At 38.1% G+C, this 18,786-nt stretch overlaps 1 protein-coding gene across 1 annotated transcript in view; it reads right to left on the bottom strand.

Moving 5' to 3' along the window:
* LOC139736439 (proton channel OtopLc-like) overlaps positions 1-17,892 on the bottom strand; it is a 49,376-nt gene extending 31,484 nt beyond the window's left edge. The window contains exon 1 of the mRNA XM_071647189.1: positions 17,766-17,892. Within this exon, the coding sequence (XP_071503290.1) occupies positions 17,766-17,892 (127 nt within the window). The remainder of the gene's footprint in view (positions 1-17,765) is intronic.
* Between the last annotated feature and the right edge of the window lie 894 nt (positions 17,893-18,786).

Raw genomic sequence — 18,786 nt, 5'->3', positions numbered from 1 at the left:
AAGTACGTAAGCACAATTTTGCATATAATGCGATGATAATGACGCAGAATAGATGATATATTTATAGATAATGTAAATCAGTAAGAGGATCGGACCCAAGATTAAGCCTAGGTGAACGCCAGATTCTACGGATGTTTGGGAATTAGTGCCAATATTGAATAAACTGGTATCAATTACGAATATAAATTTCAAACAGGGATATTTGAGTAATTCTCCTATCTGCCTATAAAACAATACCTTAGCTTCGTGAATAGGAATCGAATGATCGATGGTGTCATATTCTGAGAGGTCGATACAAATTCAGAGAGTGATTTAATTATCTTATGAATTAATTCAAGGATTGCATATTCAGCTGAGAGTGTTTTCAGAAGCCATATTGGTTTCGAGTAAATATTATGCGTTATCAAAAGGAAGTAATCTTTTGCAACCAATTTTGCCAGTATTTTATGCACTCATTGACAATAAAAATAGGACAATACTTACAAATAACAAAAGATTGATCATTTTCTTATATTTATTTTTTTTCTTCAATTTTTACCAAATTAGGAGATATGCTTTAAGACAGAGATAAATGAGTGATGAGTGATGGATGATGATACGTAATGAAGAATTTGCTTAAGGGGTGAACACTAATTTAATCATTTACACTTTATTTAGCATTGCTTGAAGACTGAACAATTTTCTAAAATCTCATAAACATTAGTTGGATCAAAAGACCCGTTGTTGTTATAGGGACTATTCATAAAGTACTTTAATGCAGGGAAACAAACTCTATGTACAGAACATGATCAGCGTTCACGTATTTCATTTCATACCAGATAATTTTTCTTGTGTTCCAAATTTTACGTGTCAAATTTCAGTCCCATTCTAAACCAGACAGCGAACGGTCGAAAATAGCATACAGACAGGACTGCGAAGGCCAAGACTTCTCCTGCCTTGTCATGTTGACTTTTGCATGAGAAATGAACCCAGAGTCGTGATTATCCTCACGTTGACGTTTTGATGAACAGAAGCTGTGCAGAATCCATGGATTGCCAGGCGCTAAATTTGCATACTCATTGCTGAACTTCCATATCCGCCAAATTAGTGTGAGAAATAAAAGAAAACGAAAATGCTACAAATTTCTTAAAAACAGCAGATTTCCTACAAACAAACCGTGTCCACTTATTGCTGCACTCCTCCCACCCATACAACGTTAATCCACAGCTTGTTGATTTATAGTATTTAATATATTCAAAGTTCAAAGTTCAAATTTATTTTTCATTTTCATCACATAAAAAGGGAAATCATATAAAATGAAATACAATGTATACAATATTTCATATTCCAAAGTATGGATAGAAAAAAAATCTAGACCAATTTATTTTGTTACATTGAGTAGATGTCCCCATCTTTTTAAGCACACACATACTTACACGTACACACACACACACACACACACACACACACACACACACACGTACACAAACACAGGAAGAAAAATAAATCAGCTGTCATTTTCTTCCCAGATAATCTTGTACGACAACAAGGTATTGTTTTCATATTGCTGGCATGAGAAACCGAGTTACTGCCAACTATATGACTATTACGTGCTTTAAGCAGAAGACAATTATTATGGCAACCATGGCGACGGCAAATTATCTGAGAAAATTCACGCGGGTCGTTATGGTCCATAATGAGAGCCAGTGTGGTTGTACTGTTACTATTATGACAGTGTGTGTTGGCCATGTTGGCGTAGCGTATTGCAATGCCATAGCAATCCACGAATACTTGGGTTTTTTTTCATTCACATAAACCTGACTACGATTAAACTTACAGGAGTATAGCCTGCATACGTTGCAAACTCTTTCCGGCAACAAGCCAGAATGCAAAATATGTCTTTTTATTCCTTGTTTATCTGTCAAAATCTTCTTTTTTTCAGCATTTCTAGCTCTTGGGCCACACAATGTTTTGGACATTTTTCAGAAATATTACATTTCTACTGTTTAAGCCATGTTATATACCATTTCGAAGAGGATAGATTAAGTATTTTTACCAACAAAATTTCCTTTTGCAAAATTTCATATATCAGCATCATATTTTATGTAAAACGCAAATTCTTATATTGAAAACTATCGTCTTAAATAGATACGAGAAATTGCAATATTTTTCAAATTTTAGATGATGGTTTTCCAAATTTTCTACCTAATTTTGTATATTAGAATCGTAGGACCCCAATAAAGAAATTAAAGGTATTGTTTACCATTGGCAGAAGTGATTTAAAAAAAAGGTTCGTGTTATCATGTTTGATACATATGTGTAGGTTAGTTGCATCACAAAAACATCCTAACATATACATATTTCGTAACAAAATCCTAGAATATTAGGAGATATCACTATTTCTCTCACTCAACCATACCTATAGACGGTTTAGTCAGTAGAGACAATTTTATTATCACTATAGTTCACATTTTGTATATTTAAGAATCCTTAACATTGATACATGATTGAAATTTTTACATCGGTTGTTTCTATCCCTAACTAATATTTTGGAACTATTATGAAGCACTAAAGCTGGGTTTTCGTTTCATCTGCAAATGGTAAATAATGTCTTTATAATTCAGGTAGTTATCTCTTTTCACTATTAAGATATTTACATAATTCTGAATCATGCTTGAATCGTGCTTGCCATGGCATGGAAATATTATTCATGGCCTGATATAAGCAGACACAATTGAAAATAAGGGAGCAGTAATAATGATTATGATGACAACAATAAAAAAGAATGATAACAGTGATTGCAATGATAATGATAACATGAGTAATAATTTCAATAATTGTTACACAAATAAAGATTATTACAGAGCATTACACAATGCTCTGACTCTGCGTATTATGTGCCATACTCTAATGAACCAAAGAAACCCAGGACTTTGTGGAGGGGGGGGGGGGGGTCGTTCTTTTTTTTTCAACAATAAAGTCTTCACAAGAACCTTGAACTCATCAACTGCTCATCTGTCCCACATTTAAGCACGTGTGGCTGCAGTCTCACACGCTCTATCTGATAAAATCTATAGCCGTTATCTTTAGGGACAGCAAGGAGGTACTCCGGACAGGGTAACAAAGGAACAGGGTAAACATCGATCCTTAGGAGATACTCAATCAAGTTTTTTCCGCGGCCTGAACAGCGAACTAGTCTTAAAACAAGAAGATATTTTGTACATATTACTCTGTGTGCCTGCATGTTGTTATTTCCACTTTTGTTTCACTATCATTTTACTTATCCCCACAACCATCAGTGTTATCAGTTTTGTTTCACTATCATTTTACTGGCTTCATTGGAAAATGATTTAAAATTATGTGGAGACCTATTCCTGATGTGTGACAAAGAGCAATGTGTACCAGATTTTCCCAACAGATGGCTAGTAACCGATCAGTGGGAATCAGTGGGAATGCTGAGGGATGATTGTTCCAATACTTGTGGGATTCATTTAAGAGTACATTATATATCTACTGTTGTGTGAAAATTATTTGCTTCAGAACAGTCTCATATTCAAGTAATGTGCAGATTAATGCCCCGTCACTGACCAGGCACGCTAACCTGGAAATATTAAACTGCACATTACTTGAATATGAGACCATTCTGAAGCAAATAATTTTCACACAACAATAGATATATAATGTACTCTTAAATGAATCCCACAAGGATTCGAACAATCATCCTCCAGCATTCCCACTGATTCCTACTGATCAGTTACTAGCCATCCTCTTTAAATCCTACAGTTACCCAGATATGAAATCATGCGTTTTGGTGGTTGAAAAAAAAAAAAAAAAAACGTCTTTAATCATTGTTGTCAAACATATTAACAAAAACGATATAAACATGATATATAGCTTGAAAATCAAAATATCAACATTATTTTACTCAAAGAAATAAGCTTCCCAAGCATGCATTGTCAAAAGGCAATCCTGATTTTGAATACGATGCTCATTTCTGTGTGTTTGTATAGGCCTATGTATCTCATTGTGGATTTATGGTGTGTTTAAAACGCTACCCATGAATACAAGTACTGAGTTTTGATTTACTAAATAGATTACTATAAATCACATAGAAATGGCTGAAATTTCGTGAAGATTTGACGTAGAACAGTGAGGAAATTATGGGGCTTCAAATTTTCATATATTTTGCCTAATATAATGTACAGTATTGGTCACACCTCGTATGCAACATATTATCAAATTCTCAGATAAATTTTGGATATACATGCATGTTATTGGCATATTGTTTTTTGAGAGATCCATGTATTACAAACTGCACTTTTCAGTAGATCACTCTTTTCCATTGCTATATTTACTTTTGTCGTCATTGCAAAGCATGTATTGTTTCTCTCATTATTTACTATACTCATTCGTACATATATTTTGTATTCTACTTTATGAATTGTACTTCCTACAAACTGTTTTACGACTATATGATTTGTTAAATGTTTATTTTACATGGCGTATTACCTTTCGTTTGATGGAAATAAAGTACATCCAATTGAGTTTGATTTAACTGAACATGAGGCACACAAAATTTTATTAAAAAGAAAGAGAAAGAGAATAAACAGATTTGCGTGCACGTTAGCTGGAGATGAAAGAGGCCATGACAATATCACTTCATGTAATTTGCATACATGGTTATGACTAATATCATTGTTTTGTGAAAACATACGAAGCTTTAAAGTTTCACATCTTTCTTTTGAGGAAACATTGATGGTTCAGGTTTGCTAGTTTTTTTTTATTTATTCATTCGTTTCTTTATTTATTTGTTTGCTTTTTTGTCTTTATCAGTTGTATAGTTCTGTAAGGCAACTTGAACGTGTAACTTGAATTTTACTGATTAAAATAAATGGGATTTAGATAAAACTTCTTGTCTTTTTTATTGGATGTTTGTTTTGTTTGTTTGTTTTTATTTTGCAATGTAGGTATTGTACGAATGCCAACTTGAGCAGGGCGTGGAATTGTATTTTAACTCTTTCATCACCACTTGCAGCAATTCTGCACAAGCGGTCAATGGCAGTTTCGAGATGAGTTCCTACGAGGGTTAATGCTAGAAAGCAGTAAGTGCGCCGTGTCGTATGAGGGGCGGGGACATGTTATAGGTACTTATGGACTTAACTTGACAGACACTTCCCCTACGTCAAGCCTAGAAGGACCGAAACGGACATACCCGGAAAAGCGGAGCGAGCGGATTGGCTAGCAGAATGTAGACTGGCCCGCCAGTCGCTTTCTTTATCCATTCCTATTACTTTGAATTTATCTAAATTGATTTGTTTTGCATGACCGCTATAAATAGGGAGTACTGAATGCACATAAGCAAGTAACCACGGGACTTCAACGGCTCCCTAAGTGCCCTCCTAAGGAGTAGGCAATCAGGCTAAATTATTAATTGCTTAAAGTTAGTGCTTAGGGGCACAAACGCTGCTGTATGTCCGGGAATGTCAGGAAATGTCAGGGAAATTAAAGAATGAGCATCGTGATTGATTGTCGTTGGTCTTATTGCATAATAATGAAAATGATGACACATACTATGTAGATATTTAACATAGTTATATAATTATACATAATCGGCAGAATATTAGAATTATGCATGAAACTATAAATACAGCATTTTCATTGATTTAAAAACTAAGTTGGAGATAGCTGTCAAGAATTGAAATGATAACCAGCAATGGTAGTGAGATGACACTTGTTCCGTATCAACAGTCACGCGAGTTGCATTCATTTGTTCTCCTTAAGCACCGACAAACGTATTATGAAGAGCATTGTAAATATAGCTGGAATTGCTTTCATTTTCATGACAATCATCATCGTCTTAATCATCTGTATAAGCAACATTATCACTATTTCATTAGTATTGTTGTCATTATTGTTATGATGATGATGATGATGATGATTATCAACGTATTCATCAGTAATCGACTCTTTTCTCCGTTCACCACCCTCCTCTCAATTCCTGGAAGAAGATTAAAAGCATTTTGCATCCTTTTTAAACTTAATATCCATCTCACGTAACTTGGCAACCGCGGAAATATGACTGAAAGGTTTAGAACATTGCGTATAAGTCATCATTACAGTTGTTGTAGTTGCTGTTTGAGAAGCGAGACGATAACGCGCCATAGAGAGGGGTGCAGTGGAACGTATACAATAAACACAGCAGACACGGATATTTAAACAGATATAGCCAAATTAACAGACAGGGATAAACTCCTATAAGAGCTCGCTATTTTAAAAATGGCTGTTCCCTCTGCGATCGCAAACTGCGCATTTCCCGTCATGCGTTTCCGCGGAACGGGGTCGGTATCCCAGGATTCCACGCGGGGTCGAGACGCGGGCTCTATTTTCAAGTTGCATTGTATTTCACCTGATTTTTTTTTCTCTACCCACTCTCAGATCTACAGCAATTCCCAAACAGTCCACGCATTCAACCTATCTCTCCATATGCCTCCCTCTTGAACGTCATGCGAGAACAAAGGAAACATTACTTCATCAACCCCCTCTTTTTTTCTCATTTTCATGAGCTTCTGTAGATTTACATGGATGTGTACGTTCACCTTTCGAACGTTAAGTCTTGAGGCCGCGGTATATTGTAATCTTGAGCGACGATTAAAGCAATCGGAATTTGGGTGATATTTAAAAAGCCGACAACACTTGGCGCGGGACGGGTGGACGCGCTAAATTTGTGCCATCCAAATTGAACGAGCCTGCGAGAGAAATTGGCAGCAGACTCTGAAAACCCAAATTGAATCAAGACTCTGTTATATTTAGCGCAGCTCCGGAGGAATTGTGTCATGTTCAATCTGCGAAGTATTAGAGGTTCAACAGCTCAACAGTTCGTTTTGTATTCAACAGCACTGTAAGCAAAGAGGCGGATCAGTATAATGGATAGCAAACATTATATTAGAATTACAGATGATATCGTTTCATCTTTATTCTGATGTTCTCCTGTATCTGCCTTTTGCTCCTCCTCAATTTTCTCTCTCTGATTCCCTCTTCTTCTCTTCCTCTTCCTCCAACTCCCTCCCTAATGCTTCATCCAACCTCTCCTTTATCATGTTTTCCACTACCACTCCATCAATAGCTTTGTCTCCTCCTCCTCTTCTTCCTCCTCCAGCCCCTTCTCCAATAATCATCATCATCATCTCCTCCTCCTCCTCCTCCCTCCTCCAGCCCCTTTTCTCATCTCCTCCTCCTCCTCCTCCTCCTCCAGCCCCTTCTCTCATCATCATCTCCTCCTCCTCCTCCTCCTCCTCCTCCTCCTCCTCCTCCTCTTTCTTCATTCCTCCCCTACTCTGTCTCCCATCTCCCCTCTTCTTCCGCCTTCTCCTCTCCTACTTTTATTCTTCGTCATCTCCCGCAATCTCAAACAACATAACATGGATGTATAAGTCACTGGTAATAATGCATGAAACAATGCTCGTGCTCTTCTGGCACAATACACATTGTCCTTACCATCACAGATAATGACTCATTCTTACGAGTGCTACCTCATGGAGGCGCCCTGTAAATCATCACAATTGATAAAACAGCTTCGTCATTCCAGTGCAATCGCTACGATGCAGTATCACGAGATACAATTATCATTGCCTGCACAGTTTCATGATTAATGTTCTCTATGCTACCTCATGCTGTTTCAGAGCTCAAAATCTTCCAGGTTTCCCCCTGGCCATCCAGGTTAAAACATGACACACTAGATCTAGCTTGTTCTCCGGGGACGACGGAAGGAGGTGGATGGAATGGAGGGGGGGGGGGGGGGCGTTGGGATGGGGGCAGAAGGGGAAAAGACAATAACTATTTTTTAAAAGTGTTCCCTTTTTTTCACTTTATTCCCATTATCTGCACTGTGTTATTCGCGACTGCTGTGTCCTTCGGGGCGCCGTGATATTTTCGGCCCGTGACTCACGGGCGCGTCACACCTCGGGATGTCTGTTGTGGGTTGGCAGGGAGAGGTGACAGAAAAGTAGCATAAATCTGACCATATCATTCTTTCTCGTCAACCTTGGTACGATCCGAGAGAGATTCATATCTCACAATGATGCATATGATTGGATCCATCTCCAAGAAGTATGTCACCATCAAGGTACACATGACAAGCATTGTCTCCCATTCTATTCGAAACGACCGCAAAACTGGTTTTTGTGGTTACTGAGTGCAGTTTTATAAGTTCGTGAATTTTCACCACTAGATTTAAGATAAGTCACATCAGAGATAATGTACGAATAGAATCAGCAACACTATCTTGATTGACTTTCCCGTCAGTTCTGTGGCAAATAGAGAAGATGAAGAAGAAAGAGGAGAAGAAAAAGAAGAAAGAGAGGGACAAGAAGAAGACAGAGAAAGGAAAAGAAAGAGGAACGGAAGAGAAGATAGTCGATGCCGTGCCTGTTCTTGTAGTTGCCGCAATGTTGCTACTACTAATATCGATGCCACTGAATAGAAGGAACACTCGACAATACTGGTAGAGATGGCGCAGAATTACATTGTAAGATCATGTCCTGGATAACTATAAGCAATACTGGGGTATCGAATCAATTTGGCGATTGAAAAAAAAAAACCTTTCATTTGTTAAAATGACATCCTAATGGTGAGAAAAATATAAATCATTGTAGATGAGCACATACACCCTGTACTTTTCTACACGAAGAAGTCTTCTTGGGAGACACAACCTTACGAAAGCTTTAAAATAAGAAACGTTGTCCGGTTATAAACGCGGTTCGGACAGGCCGCGCGCAACAGTCATGTTGATCGCGAGCATTACAGGGGGCGCTATACCCCTAAGTCAGTAGGGGACGATCATGCACAGTTGATACTGACATTATTGCGTGAGCATTGCCCTCATGTCACTAGCCAGCAACTTATGATCAAATCTTGTGAAAACCTGCTCCTAATTTTGTTGTAAAATAATTCGCTGCAGTGGTTTGAATATGGCTTGGGAACCGTGGGATGGGCATGGTGACTAGACTAATCATTGTTCAGAATATTTTTGTGGGTTTATTGGCTACGACTAAGCTTTCACAAACAATGCAATACACGCTACCACAAAGAATCTAGAACAGACAACACATTCTGACATGCCATTTACGATACGTGCTGAATTGATGTGTCTTAATCCTGTTCCTACTTCTTATTTGAATATCTAACACCACAAAAAGAAGAAGAAAGAAATCACTGCGCGCTGATGATTATTCACCGCTTCCTTACGATGAATAATATTGATCTTACAAACGGATAGCTTCGAGATAAGTTGAGCAATATTGTGACGTGACTTTTATCTCTCTATTCCCACAAAATAAAGAGGAAATCTGCAATAATCTCCCGCAGAGAATGACAGACAATCTGTGGTAAATCAGTCTTACGTTACGTTGATAATTTGATATTAAATTAAGCAACGGCATTTTGCCGTAACAGCTTAAACCATTGTCTCTTTGTCACATGCAGGGAGACACTGGGAGAAGGGCCAATATAGAAACTAAAAAGCTAAATTGAACAGAATGTTGCATTCGCGGATGTCATATGGGGTACACCTATCATATGGATTTGTAGTTGTGCCTTTTTCCAAGAACTGGCCAACCTCGTGGTTTTCACGTGGTATTAAACAGTACAACCGTACCATGCACACGGTTGACAGATTATACGGAACTAGTTTAAGGATTATAAGTCATCGCATCAAAAGCTTGTGTGACATGACGTGTTTTAGATACCAAATAGTATTACTTCAAAGAAAAAGAAGCACACTGCACCCTTTTCATCTTTATTCTTTATCTCCCAAGAGATATTTACATTAAGGGTTGTTGAATGCTCTTCAATCTGTGTTGTTATACTGAAAGGTTTGACAATAATATACCGAAAAGTTTGGTAATAATATGCTTAATTTTCTAAATGTGCGCGTCGGTGCACAATATTCACATCAGAATTAAATTCATTGCTCACAGAAAGATGCAATAAGTCTGTAGAAGTTTCAAAATCACGATGGTCGTAGCAATCCTATTTCCCTCTACTTGCTAAAATGCTACAGTAATATTAAGATGCAAACTCTGTTCCCCTTAGTCCCACTCGTTGCCACGAATGACAGGTGAGAAAGACGCAGTGAGTTCATTGTGGAACCGAGGGGCCAAGGGGTTTTGACCTTGCTATTCGCAGCTATCGGTGCCAATAATTTATCTTCCATAAAACCGAACCTTTGATAGTTAAGCACTAAATAGTTGACCATTAACATCAACTGAGCCATTATCATTCGTATGATTAACTCTTTGCAAAACACGATGTATCCGAAGGGGACTGCCTTTTCTATGAAAAATTAATATACTGGCCGGAATTACTGCTGCACCCTGTTATATTTGCGTAACGTATTTTAATTTTCCTTTTGATACCTGTGTATATAAATGACTGCGTATCTCGCGATCAGTGCATTTTCTGTCAATCAATGTCAATTAGCTGTCTCTATTTGTGAGTTAATAACGCATCACTAAAAGAACAGGAAAAACAACCGTTACAATTCCGTGGACGTATAGGCCGGCAGCCGGGGTGACGCGTGCTTTGACATCAATCACGTGACCCTTATATCAGCCCATCCTACCCCCTTTTTTTTTCTTTTTCAAGCCCACTCTCTTTTCATCGTGCCGTTGCCGACATTAGCTCCCTTACTTTATGTTATTGTTCTTGACATCTAAAACGCTCATGACACATTCAATACATGATACTCACAGAGCTGTGTGGTTGGCACAGACTGGAAATGCGATCCGTCGCGGCTTTTTCTTTTCTCTTTTTTCGAGTGAAAAGTGCAATCTATTTTTAGGCGAAATTATATCTCTTTGGAACATCCCCCATAAATGTAGCAAATGACTTCACAATCTGACTAAATACACGTTAATTTCCTACTCGTTAAGGTCTCACCCTGATGACTTATGCAAAGCAAAGGGTGAATTGAAAAAAAAATAGAAAGATGTATGATGTGTGGTATGACAGAGAGTGTAGGACTTCCACGGATATATTAGTATGTCCCCCCCCCCCCAAAAAAAAAAAAAAAAAAAAAAAAAAAAACACCTCACACTCACACACAACGGGACCATCCGCAACGATAACTTTAAAAATCGTGAAGCAATCCAAATACGATTTCATTGTATGAAACTATTTAACTTATTACCCACAACCTATACAGAAAACCCCATCCGATTTGCTTCAGTGGTCAAAGAAAAATAAGGATTTTTGTAGAGCATGTCAGGAATCCCTTCCGTCCAAGTTCTGTCCATTGTGTTCACACGTTAATATGCAGTGAGTCCCAAGAGCAACCAAGTGCTAAACTTGGAAGAAACAGACCCATGACATGCTTTACAACAATCCACATTTCTCCGTGACCACTTAACCAAATTGAATGGGGTTACTGCAAAATATATGTAAGATGTCATATTTTTATTTGAAATTATAAATGCGAAAATCTGATTGTATATTTGGAGACATATTGTATATCTATACGCACATTGGAAGGTTACAAATCAAAGAGTATAGAATGACAGGACACCTGAGCAAGACGCAAAGTATAATGTAGAGTGTTAAAGATGGTAACATTTTGTATTGTCATTATCATCATGAGAGTTTTGAGACTTTTTGTCGCATATTTCAGTGGGTTCGCAGCCAAGCAGTAATTTTCTCTATTTTTTTGCCAGTTCTGTCTTTTGATCCCCCATATGGACATTAGCATATTACTGAACCTGTCATCGATATGCTTCGAACACATCTGATCAGAACATCTTATTTCAAAACAGTAACAAAACTATCTAACAACATCATATTCTACTTCAATTCTTGCAAGAAAAATAATGATGAAAACGTATCTACAGAGAAGGACATTTTGCAACAGGTGTGTTATCTCTCAATCTTCGCCAATATTACAGTAAACTGCATTTATGTATAACACCGATCCCAGATAATAAAGCTTATACGAATGTATACGTGGATGAATATCCAGTACAGTTGCATTACATTATGTATACAATCATAACGCGTATTATCCATGGTTTTCTTTTTGTCAAGTAACCTCTTCGGTGTTACCCAAGCTCTACCGCTCTGCCAGAGGGCCCTGCATTGTCAGTATCATCCTAGGTATACCAATTGATACGCACCTGTATCGAGAAGGATATCAAATATTGAATAAACGCATCTTACCCAAGGACGTATTGGCTCTTGACAAGATTCGAACTCGAGACCTCCGAAGAGTCGTATCCCCTATGCCACGGTGCCTCCAACATTCAAGGGTTCATTCAAAGACCTTTATTCATTTCCACCATTTCTGAAAATATTACCCAGGGATGTCTTGAGGCTCACTGAAGATGCGATGGGCTTACAATTTATGTCTGAAAAAAAATGACCTCGAAAGGCAGTGACCTTGACAGACGTGGATGATGTCATCCTGGCGCTCGTCGTCATAGTGATGACTCATGCAAACGACATGACTGTGCCGGATGACATCAGGCAAAGAGGGGGCACCAAGATGCCTCCCTCGAGCAAACACATAGCAACCTCTTTACACCCCTCCAAAACCCTTCCCCTTTCATGCCCTGCATGACCTGGGAAAATAAAGGGGCGCAGATAAGGGCTATAAACATGCAATCGTTACGAGAAACAATGGCATTGCCCCCCGTCTACTTTGTCGAGCACACGTGTTGAGTTTTCGCTTGATTCAAACGGCTTCGAGCAAGTCCTTCTGCCGGTATACATTCATATAATTTCTTCTTTGGTTGTTTCCATCTTCTACTCCTTCTATCTTGAAATATCCGCTTAAGTTTCGTCTTTTATAGCAAAAGAATTTGAGAAACACAACAACCCTAATCAATCAGGGAAAATTACATGTTATACGATGTTTACACAATATACGTAAATATTACATAATAAGTATGGTGATAGGAAATCTGGATATGATATGAAATCACTACTTTTTAATAGTAAACGAGAAATAAATTTCGCACTTCAAACATATTCTCCAATCTGTCTTATTCTCATTTCTCAACAGAGTGTGTTTGGTTTTTTTTTTTGTCTGTTTACATATTGTTGTCTGTTTGTTTGTCTGTGTGTATGTATGTTCGTCTGTTTATCCGTCTCATCCAAGGATAAGAATTCGACATTTTGAAGTCCCTGGGACAAAAATCATTGTTAGTCGCGGCCTTGTCAACCAACATCACAGTACGTTTCCGCTTCGGTGCAGACGGTATAGCCGCGGCAACGGTAATGGCGCCAAAATTGTTCGATATTATCATCACACGTAGTCGCCTCAACACCTTTGCGACTGTCTTACAAAGGAATACTAAGTTTATAACATTGTAATTAGCTTTATTGATTTTTTTTTGTAACAAACGGCTACACATCTCTGCTGCTATATGTAAGTCATTGTAAGTACTGCAATGAATGCTTTCTACTTGGTGATTGTAAGTGCATAATGCAGAACGAGAAAGGCTTGATGATTAGTTGGAGATAATGTATCGGCAGTGTAGTAGCAGTACTGTAGTTTTTTGTTTCTCTTTGTCGTGCAGCATGTATAGAAATGGTCGGATATTGCATTTCCCACCACTGCCCATGGTGAATCCAAAGCTTGTACAAAAGAAAGTCGCGTGTACAAATAGAATCTCGACAAATTTCTCCAATGCCTCAAGATTCATTGATATTCAATATCCAATATCAATAATGAGGATATTAAGGCAAATATAAATTTATATGAAACTTTAGAAACAAGGAAACCCAAGAGACTTCTGGGAGCAATTGAGGTTGGATGTAAATGAAGTAATGCCTCTCAAAGTAAGAGTACATCGCTTGTACAAATAGACTCTTTACGAATTTCGCCACTGCCTTAGATTCATTGATATTCAATATTCAATATGCAATATCAAATGAGGATATTAAAGCAACTACGAATGCATCTGAAGTTTCAAAAAGGAGGAAATCCAGGGGACTTCCGCGAGCAATTAAAATTGGATGGAAATGAAGTAATGCCTCTTAAAGTAGGGGTACATCGTAACTTACTGGAAAGGGTAAAAAAATGAAACCTGACCTCGATGTAATGGTGTTAATACACATCGGAAGTGCTAAGGCCAACACGCGCACTTGTAAGCCAAGATAACGTCAACTCATAGTGCCTGCATGTAACAAGCGCCAAGTACACCGACAATAATTGACTCGCTAGGCTCGTTCAGATTTTTCTTTTTTTTTATCGGTTCTGCGAGAACTTTATAAAATGCAAGCAGTTCCTTTTTTAATATAAGAAATAGAGTTGTTTCCAAAAATTATATATATGTTTATTATATATAAGGCCTATATAATATATATGTATAAATACATACATTTGGTACCCCAGTTTCATATCAAAGGTCATTACACATGTTACGTAATAGGGGTGATTGTTTTATGTGTTCACATTAATTTACAATTCGTTCCCTCCTCTTTCTTTAGCAGCACTTTGTGTGCACTTTTGCCATTCTTTACAGATGCACTTTTGTCAAAATTGTGAATTTCCGTGGCTTACACTAATTTCATTCGCTTGAATTGAATTGAACGAGAAATTGGCAACTTTTGATCTCATTTGATAGTGGCAGCTATTATAGTCGGGATTCTATTTCGGACAGCGCTAGCAAGACCAGTCAATACACGAACATAAGTTGATCATAGTATAGCTCCATGTGCAAGTGCGAAACAAAAGACCGCCTCGAATTTCTTTTATGCTAACATGTTGTTGTTGCTGTCGTATAGATGACCCCCCAGCGAGGAGTTGTGACCCAAATTGCATTTGGCATTGTGTGCAAGTTGGGTCGCCAGCGTTGTAGTGACAATGTTTAAAGAATTGTTCATCCATCGATTCTTTCGTTTGTTCATTCATTCATTCATTCATTCATTCATTCATTCATTCATTCATTCATTCATTCATTCATTCATTCATACATTCATTCATTCATTCACATGAATGAATGAATGGATGATTTTTCCAAAAATTATATTTGTGACATGTATCTCCAGATCAAAAAACAAATTAAAGATAGCAACGAAAATCCCATGTTCACAGAATAAACTTTCCATAAAAATCAAAGTTACAGGATACACTTATATATCCTACTATTTTACGACTTAAAAGAGTCTATACAGTCTACAAATAGAACGACTGCAGCAAGAGGACTTGTGATATGTTGAATGTAGTCATGGAATAACGAAAGTAGTCTTTAACATAACAAAATTACAACTATAACAATGACAATGATAGATGATAGCAAGTATAGTAGTAGTAGTAGTAGTAGTAGTAGTAGTAGTAGTAGTAGTAGTAGTAGTAGTAGGAGTAGTAGTAGTAGTAGTAGTATAGTAGTACATTGTACTAGTAGTAGTAGTAGTAGTAGTAGTAGTAGTAGTAGTAGTACATTGTAGTAGTAGTAGTAGGAGTAGGAGTAGAAGTAGTAGTATAGTAGTACATTGTACTAGCAGTAGTGGTAGTAGTAGTAGTAGTGTAGCAGTCATTACAACGACAATTATGTAAATGAAGATAACCAACATTAATCATGAAAATCTTCCTAGTCCTTGAATTAATTGATCACTTGAATTGAATTCTTGAAAAGACGAGTTGCCTGTGCACGTTATTACGTAATAACGGGACACGCCCTGCTTCAATAATGTATGGCTGCGTAGGGGCTGAAATCATGACAAAAAACTTAGATCAGTTGTAGATAATGAGACACGGATAACGTTTGGAAAATGGAAGACTCATCCTAGTCATGATTTGATAAACTTGGGACAAATATTGGCAGTAATATTTAATCGTTTTGCATCCTGGTCCTCTAGGCTGATTGATGTTATTCCTTATGACCACGCCCACTTGAATGTCAAACATTAAAGGGACTATGCAATGCAAACGCATGATGACTTGTGTTGATTTATTGTATACCTTGACTATCACTTATGTGGCGAAAGGATAGCTGAATATATGCCATATATTTTATAATATTTTTTCTACTCTTTTTCTACGGACTAAAAAGAGAAAAACAAATCCAAAGCAAGATTCTGCCAGTGAATGTTACTGAGTAATCACTGCCAAAGCACTAATATGATTAGCAACAGACATTTATCTAGATTCATTTATTGGACCACATAAAGTCATGTTGAGGGGTGTCATGCATCAACACAAGTCAACATAAATTTGCGTTCTATAGCCCCTTTAATGCCATGAGCATAATCCATTTCGTTTGAATTGCACATAGTGAGTGACGCAATGGGCAAAGGCAAAACCTACTCAATCATTTTTCGACTAGCACGAAGTCACTTTCACTCATCATCAAACTTTCATACTCCAATTTCCATGCCAGCTTTTAGATAAAATGAGATTATCGCAGGAACAACTGCCTAAAGTCTGATTTTATAGCAACACTTGATGGGACTAAACACAATAGGTGGGAGCGAACACAATGATGCGTACCAAAACTCCATACAATGAAAGTTTTATTAGTTTCAGGGTCCTCTTAATTCAAATCCACTTCCTCATTATCAATGACTATGCCGAGTGATTCGGGAACTACACTGTATAATGATAGTGTACAAAAAGGCAGTGAAGACAATGGACATGTTTGGTTCCATATTACCCAGTATTCAAAATATGTTTTGTTTGTTTTTTTCTGATTGGATGTTTTGGACTGAGTGTATTTGAGTATGTGTGGTGGTGGTGGTGGTGGTGGTTGTGGTGTGTGTGCTTGCGTATGTGTGTGTGTGTGTGTGTGTGCGTATGTGTGTGCATGTGCATACATTCGTGCGCTTCACTGTGTTTGAATGTGAAGTTTAAGGTATATACCACTGTGTGTGAGAAGAGAAGGCATGATACCGGTACCCCTATGACATCTGGAGGGTTTCCAAAAGATGCATTGTTTAGTGGCCTTCGTATTAATCGTAATGTCAAACATTATTAGCTCATTTTCTGTACAGGTGTTCTACTCTGTCGCTGAGTCATATTCCGATACTACCGATCATTGGCAGCATTGCTATCGTATTCAAATCAAAAGGCCTATCACAAGTCGTCAGTCTGATTAATAGATGATCATAAATATCACTACCGCAAATCATAAAAAGTTCAATTTCAATTCGATTTCCTTCAAATTCATTTCATTTTTTCGACAAAAATCAAGTTCACAATAATCAAGAAGTAAAATGTTGAAGGCAGAATCTTACACCTTCGGGAAAAGACTCCCTCCCCATACGCCTCCCTCTTCCCCATTCCTAAATTTGTGATTAATGTATTTATTTAGATTGGATTTAGGGGATATCATGTGCAACATTTAGGTTATTAAGAATGGGCTTGGTCAAGAGCAATTCGAATCCACTAACTACCAAACTGAAATGCGAGTTTTGTGTACTTCAGAATCATACGGTATCTGATATGATATCATGATAATAGTCCCATGTACCCGTATCCATGCTATATTTCGTAGTTTTGTTTATTCGATGCTGCATGGCCTATAAAAGGTAAATACACATCACAAAAGCTCGAGACTTATTCACCGTGGATAATGATTTCGAACAAATGTAATGGAAAACTCATATGCAACAAAACGGACAAAAAATAAACAAAAGGAAATTTGAAAACAAATCGTGAAATTAATTTCAGGTCAGGACGGAAGATTTCGCTGCTCTTTGTGCGAGCGGCAATCTAGGCTTGTAGAATGGGTGTAAATTTGTATCAGATGGTCAGCGAAAATATGAAGAGTGAAGACGTGAGAACGATGTTGACTTACAAGCACTGCAATCCCTCCCTTGGCAGATGCTGTTACACCAACCTCGACTCGCCAGACGATCGGCGATAGCTTTAGCCGCCTTCAGATCTTCCCGCGCTCGCTTGTTGTACACATATCGTTCCGCCATGATGATACAGGCCACTGTCCATTTCACAACATTACGCAAAGTGCTATTACAGCATGTGCTTTGTTGCAGCGCAGGGAAGAAATAATACAAAGCAAATCAAGTCCCCTCTTCGCGTGTTTTGTAGGTTGTTTGCAAGGCGTTGGTTTACTCATGACCCTACGCTAGAGATAGGACACTTTCCACTCCCAGTCAATCTGTCACTAGTACAGATCATGCCTACTTCCGGTTGTCTGCTCCTGAAAAACTTTTTTTTTTCTGAAAACTTTTTTTTTTCTGAAATTCTTGGGTCTCCACTTGGGCGCGGGAATAGTTGAGTCGACGGGATCGGGAAGTCGGGGCAACTAAAAGAGAGAAAGTGTACGGATCAATCAATGTCGAGAAGGAACTTCAGGGAATGGGGGAACGATTTCCATGGTTAAGACAGGCAACCAGGCTGTTCGGAGGGACACCCGTGAAAGAAAGAGGTGGCAGTGTACCCCTCAAACTTCGCTGATAGTTTGATTGGATTCTGTTAGCTCGAAAAGTGGCCTCTCTCTAAGGCTGTTTTACATGTGACTTGTGCTCCGGAGTTTGTTGGCCAGTTTCAGACATCTTTTTCTCCCTCTCTCTCCCCAAGGCTCAGTGTTAAAGCGATCCGGACGTATATGTAACTCGCTTTGGTCCCAAACCAGCTCTTGGCTGACATTAAACGGAAGAGATGAAGAATTATGTGACTTTGCCTTCCTCATCCATTCCAGATAGTCACTGAACAGTCTTCCCTGCAGCTTTAAATCGCTCTTGAGCGTCCCTTACTTCGGGTCCTAACGAATGCCGGCTTTTTGAAACATAAAAAAAGTTGACGCGGACAGTATCAAGAGTGCTAGAAACATGAATCCCCTCATTAAACACACGGTA

This window comes from Diadema antillarum, unplaced genomic scaffold, assembly GCF_040938485.1.
Source record: "Diadema antillarum isolate AM-2024a unplaced genomic scaffold, OU_Dant_1.0 seq00000647_RagTag, whole genome shotgun sequence".
Lineage (NCBI taxonomy): Eukaryota > Metazoa > Echinodermata > Echinoidea > Diadematoida > Diadematidae > Diadema > Diadema antillarum.
Note: the sequence above shows the minus strand (reverse complement) of the source record. Positions and strands in the feature narration are given on the sequence as shown.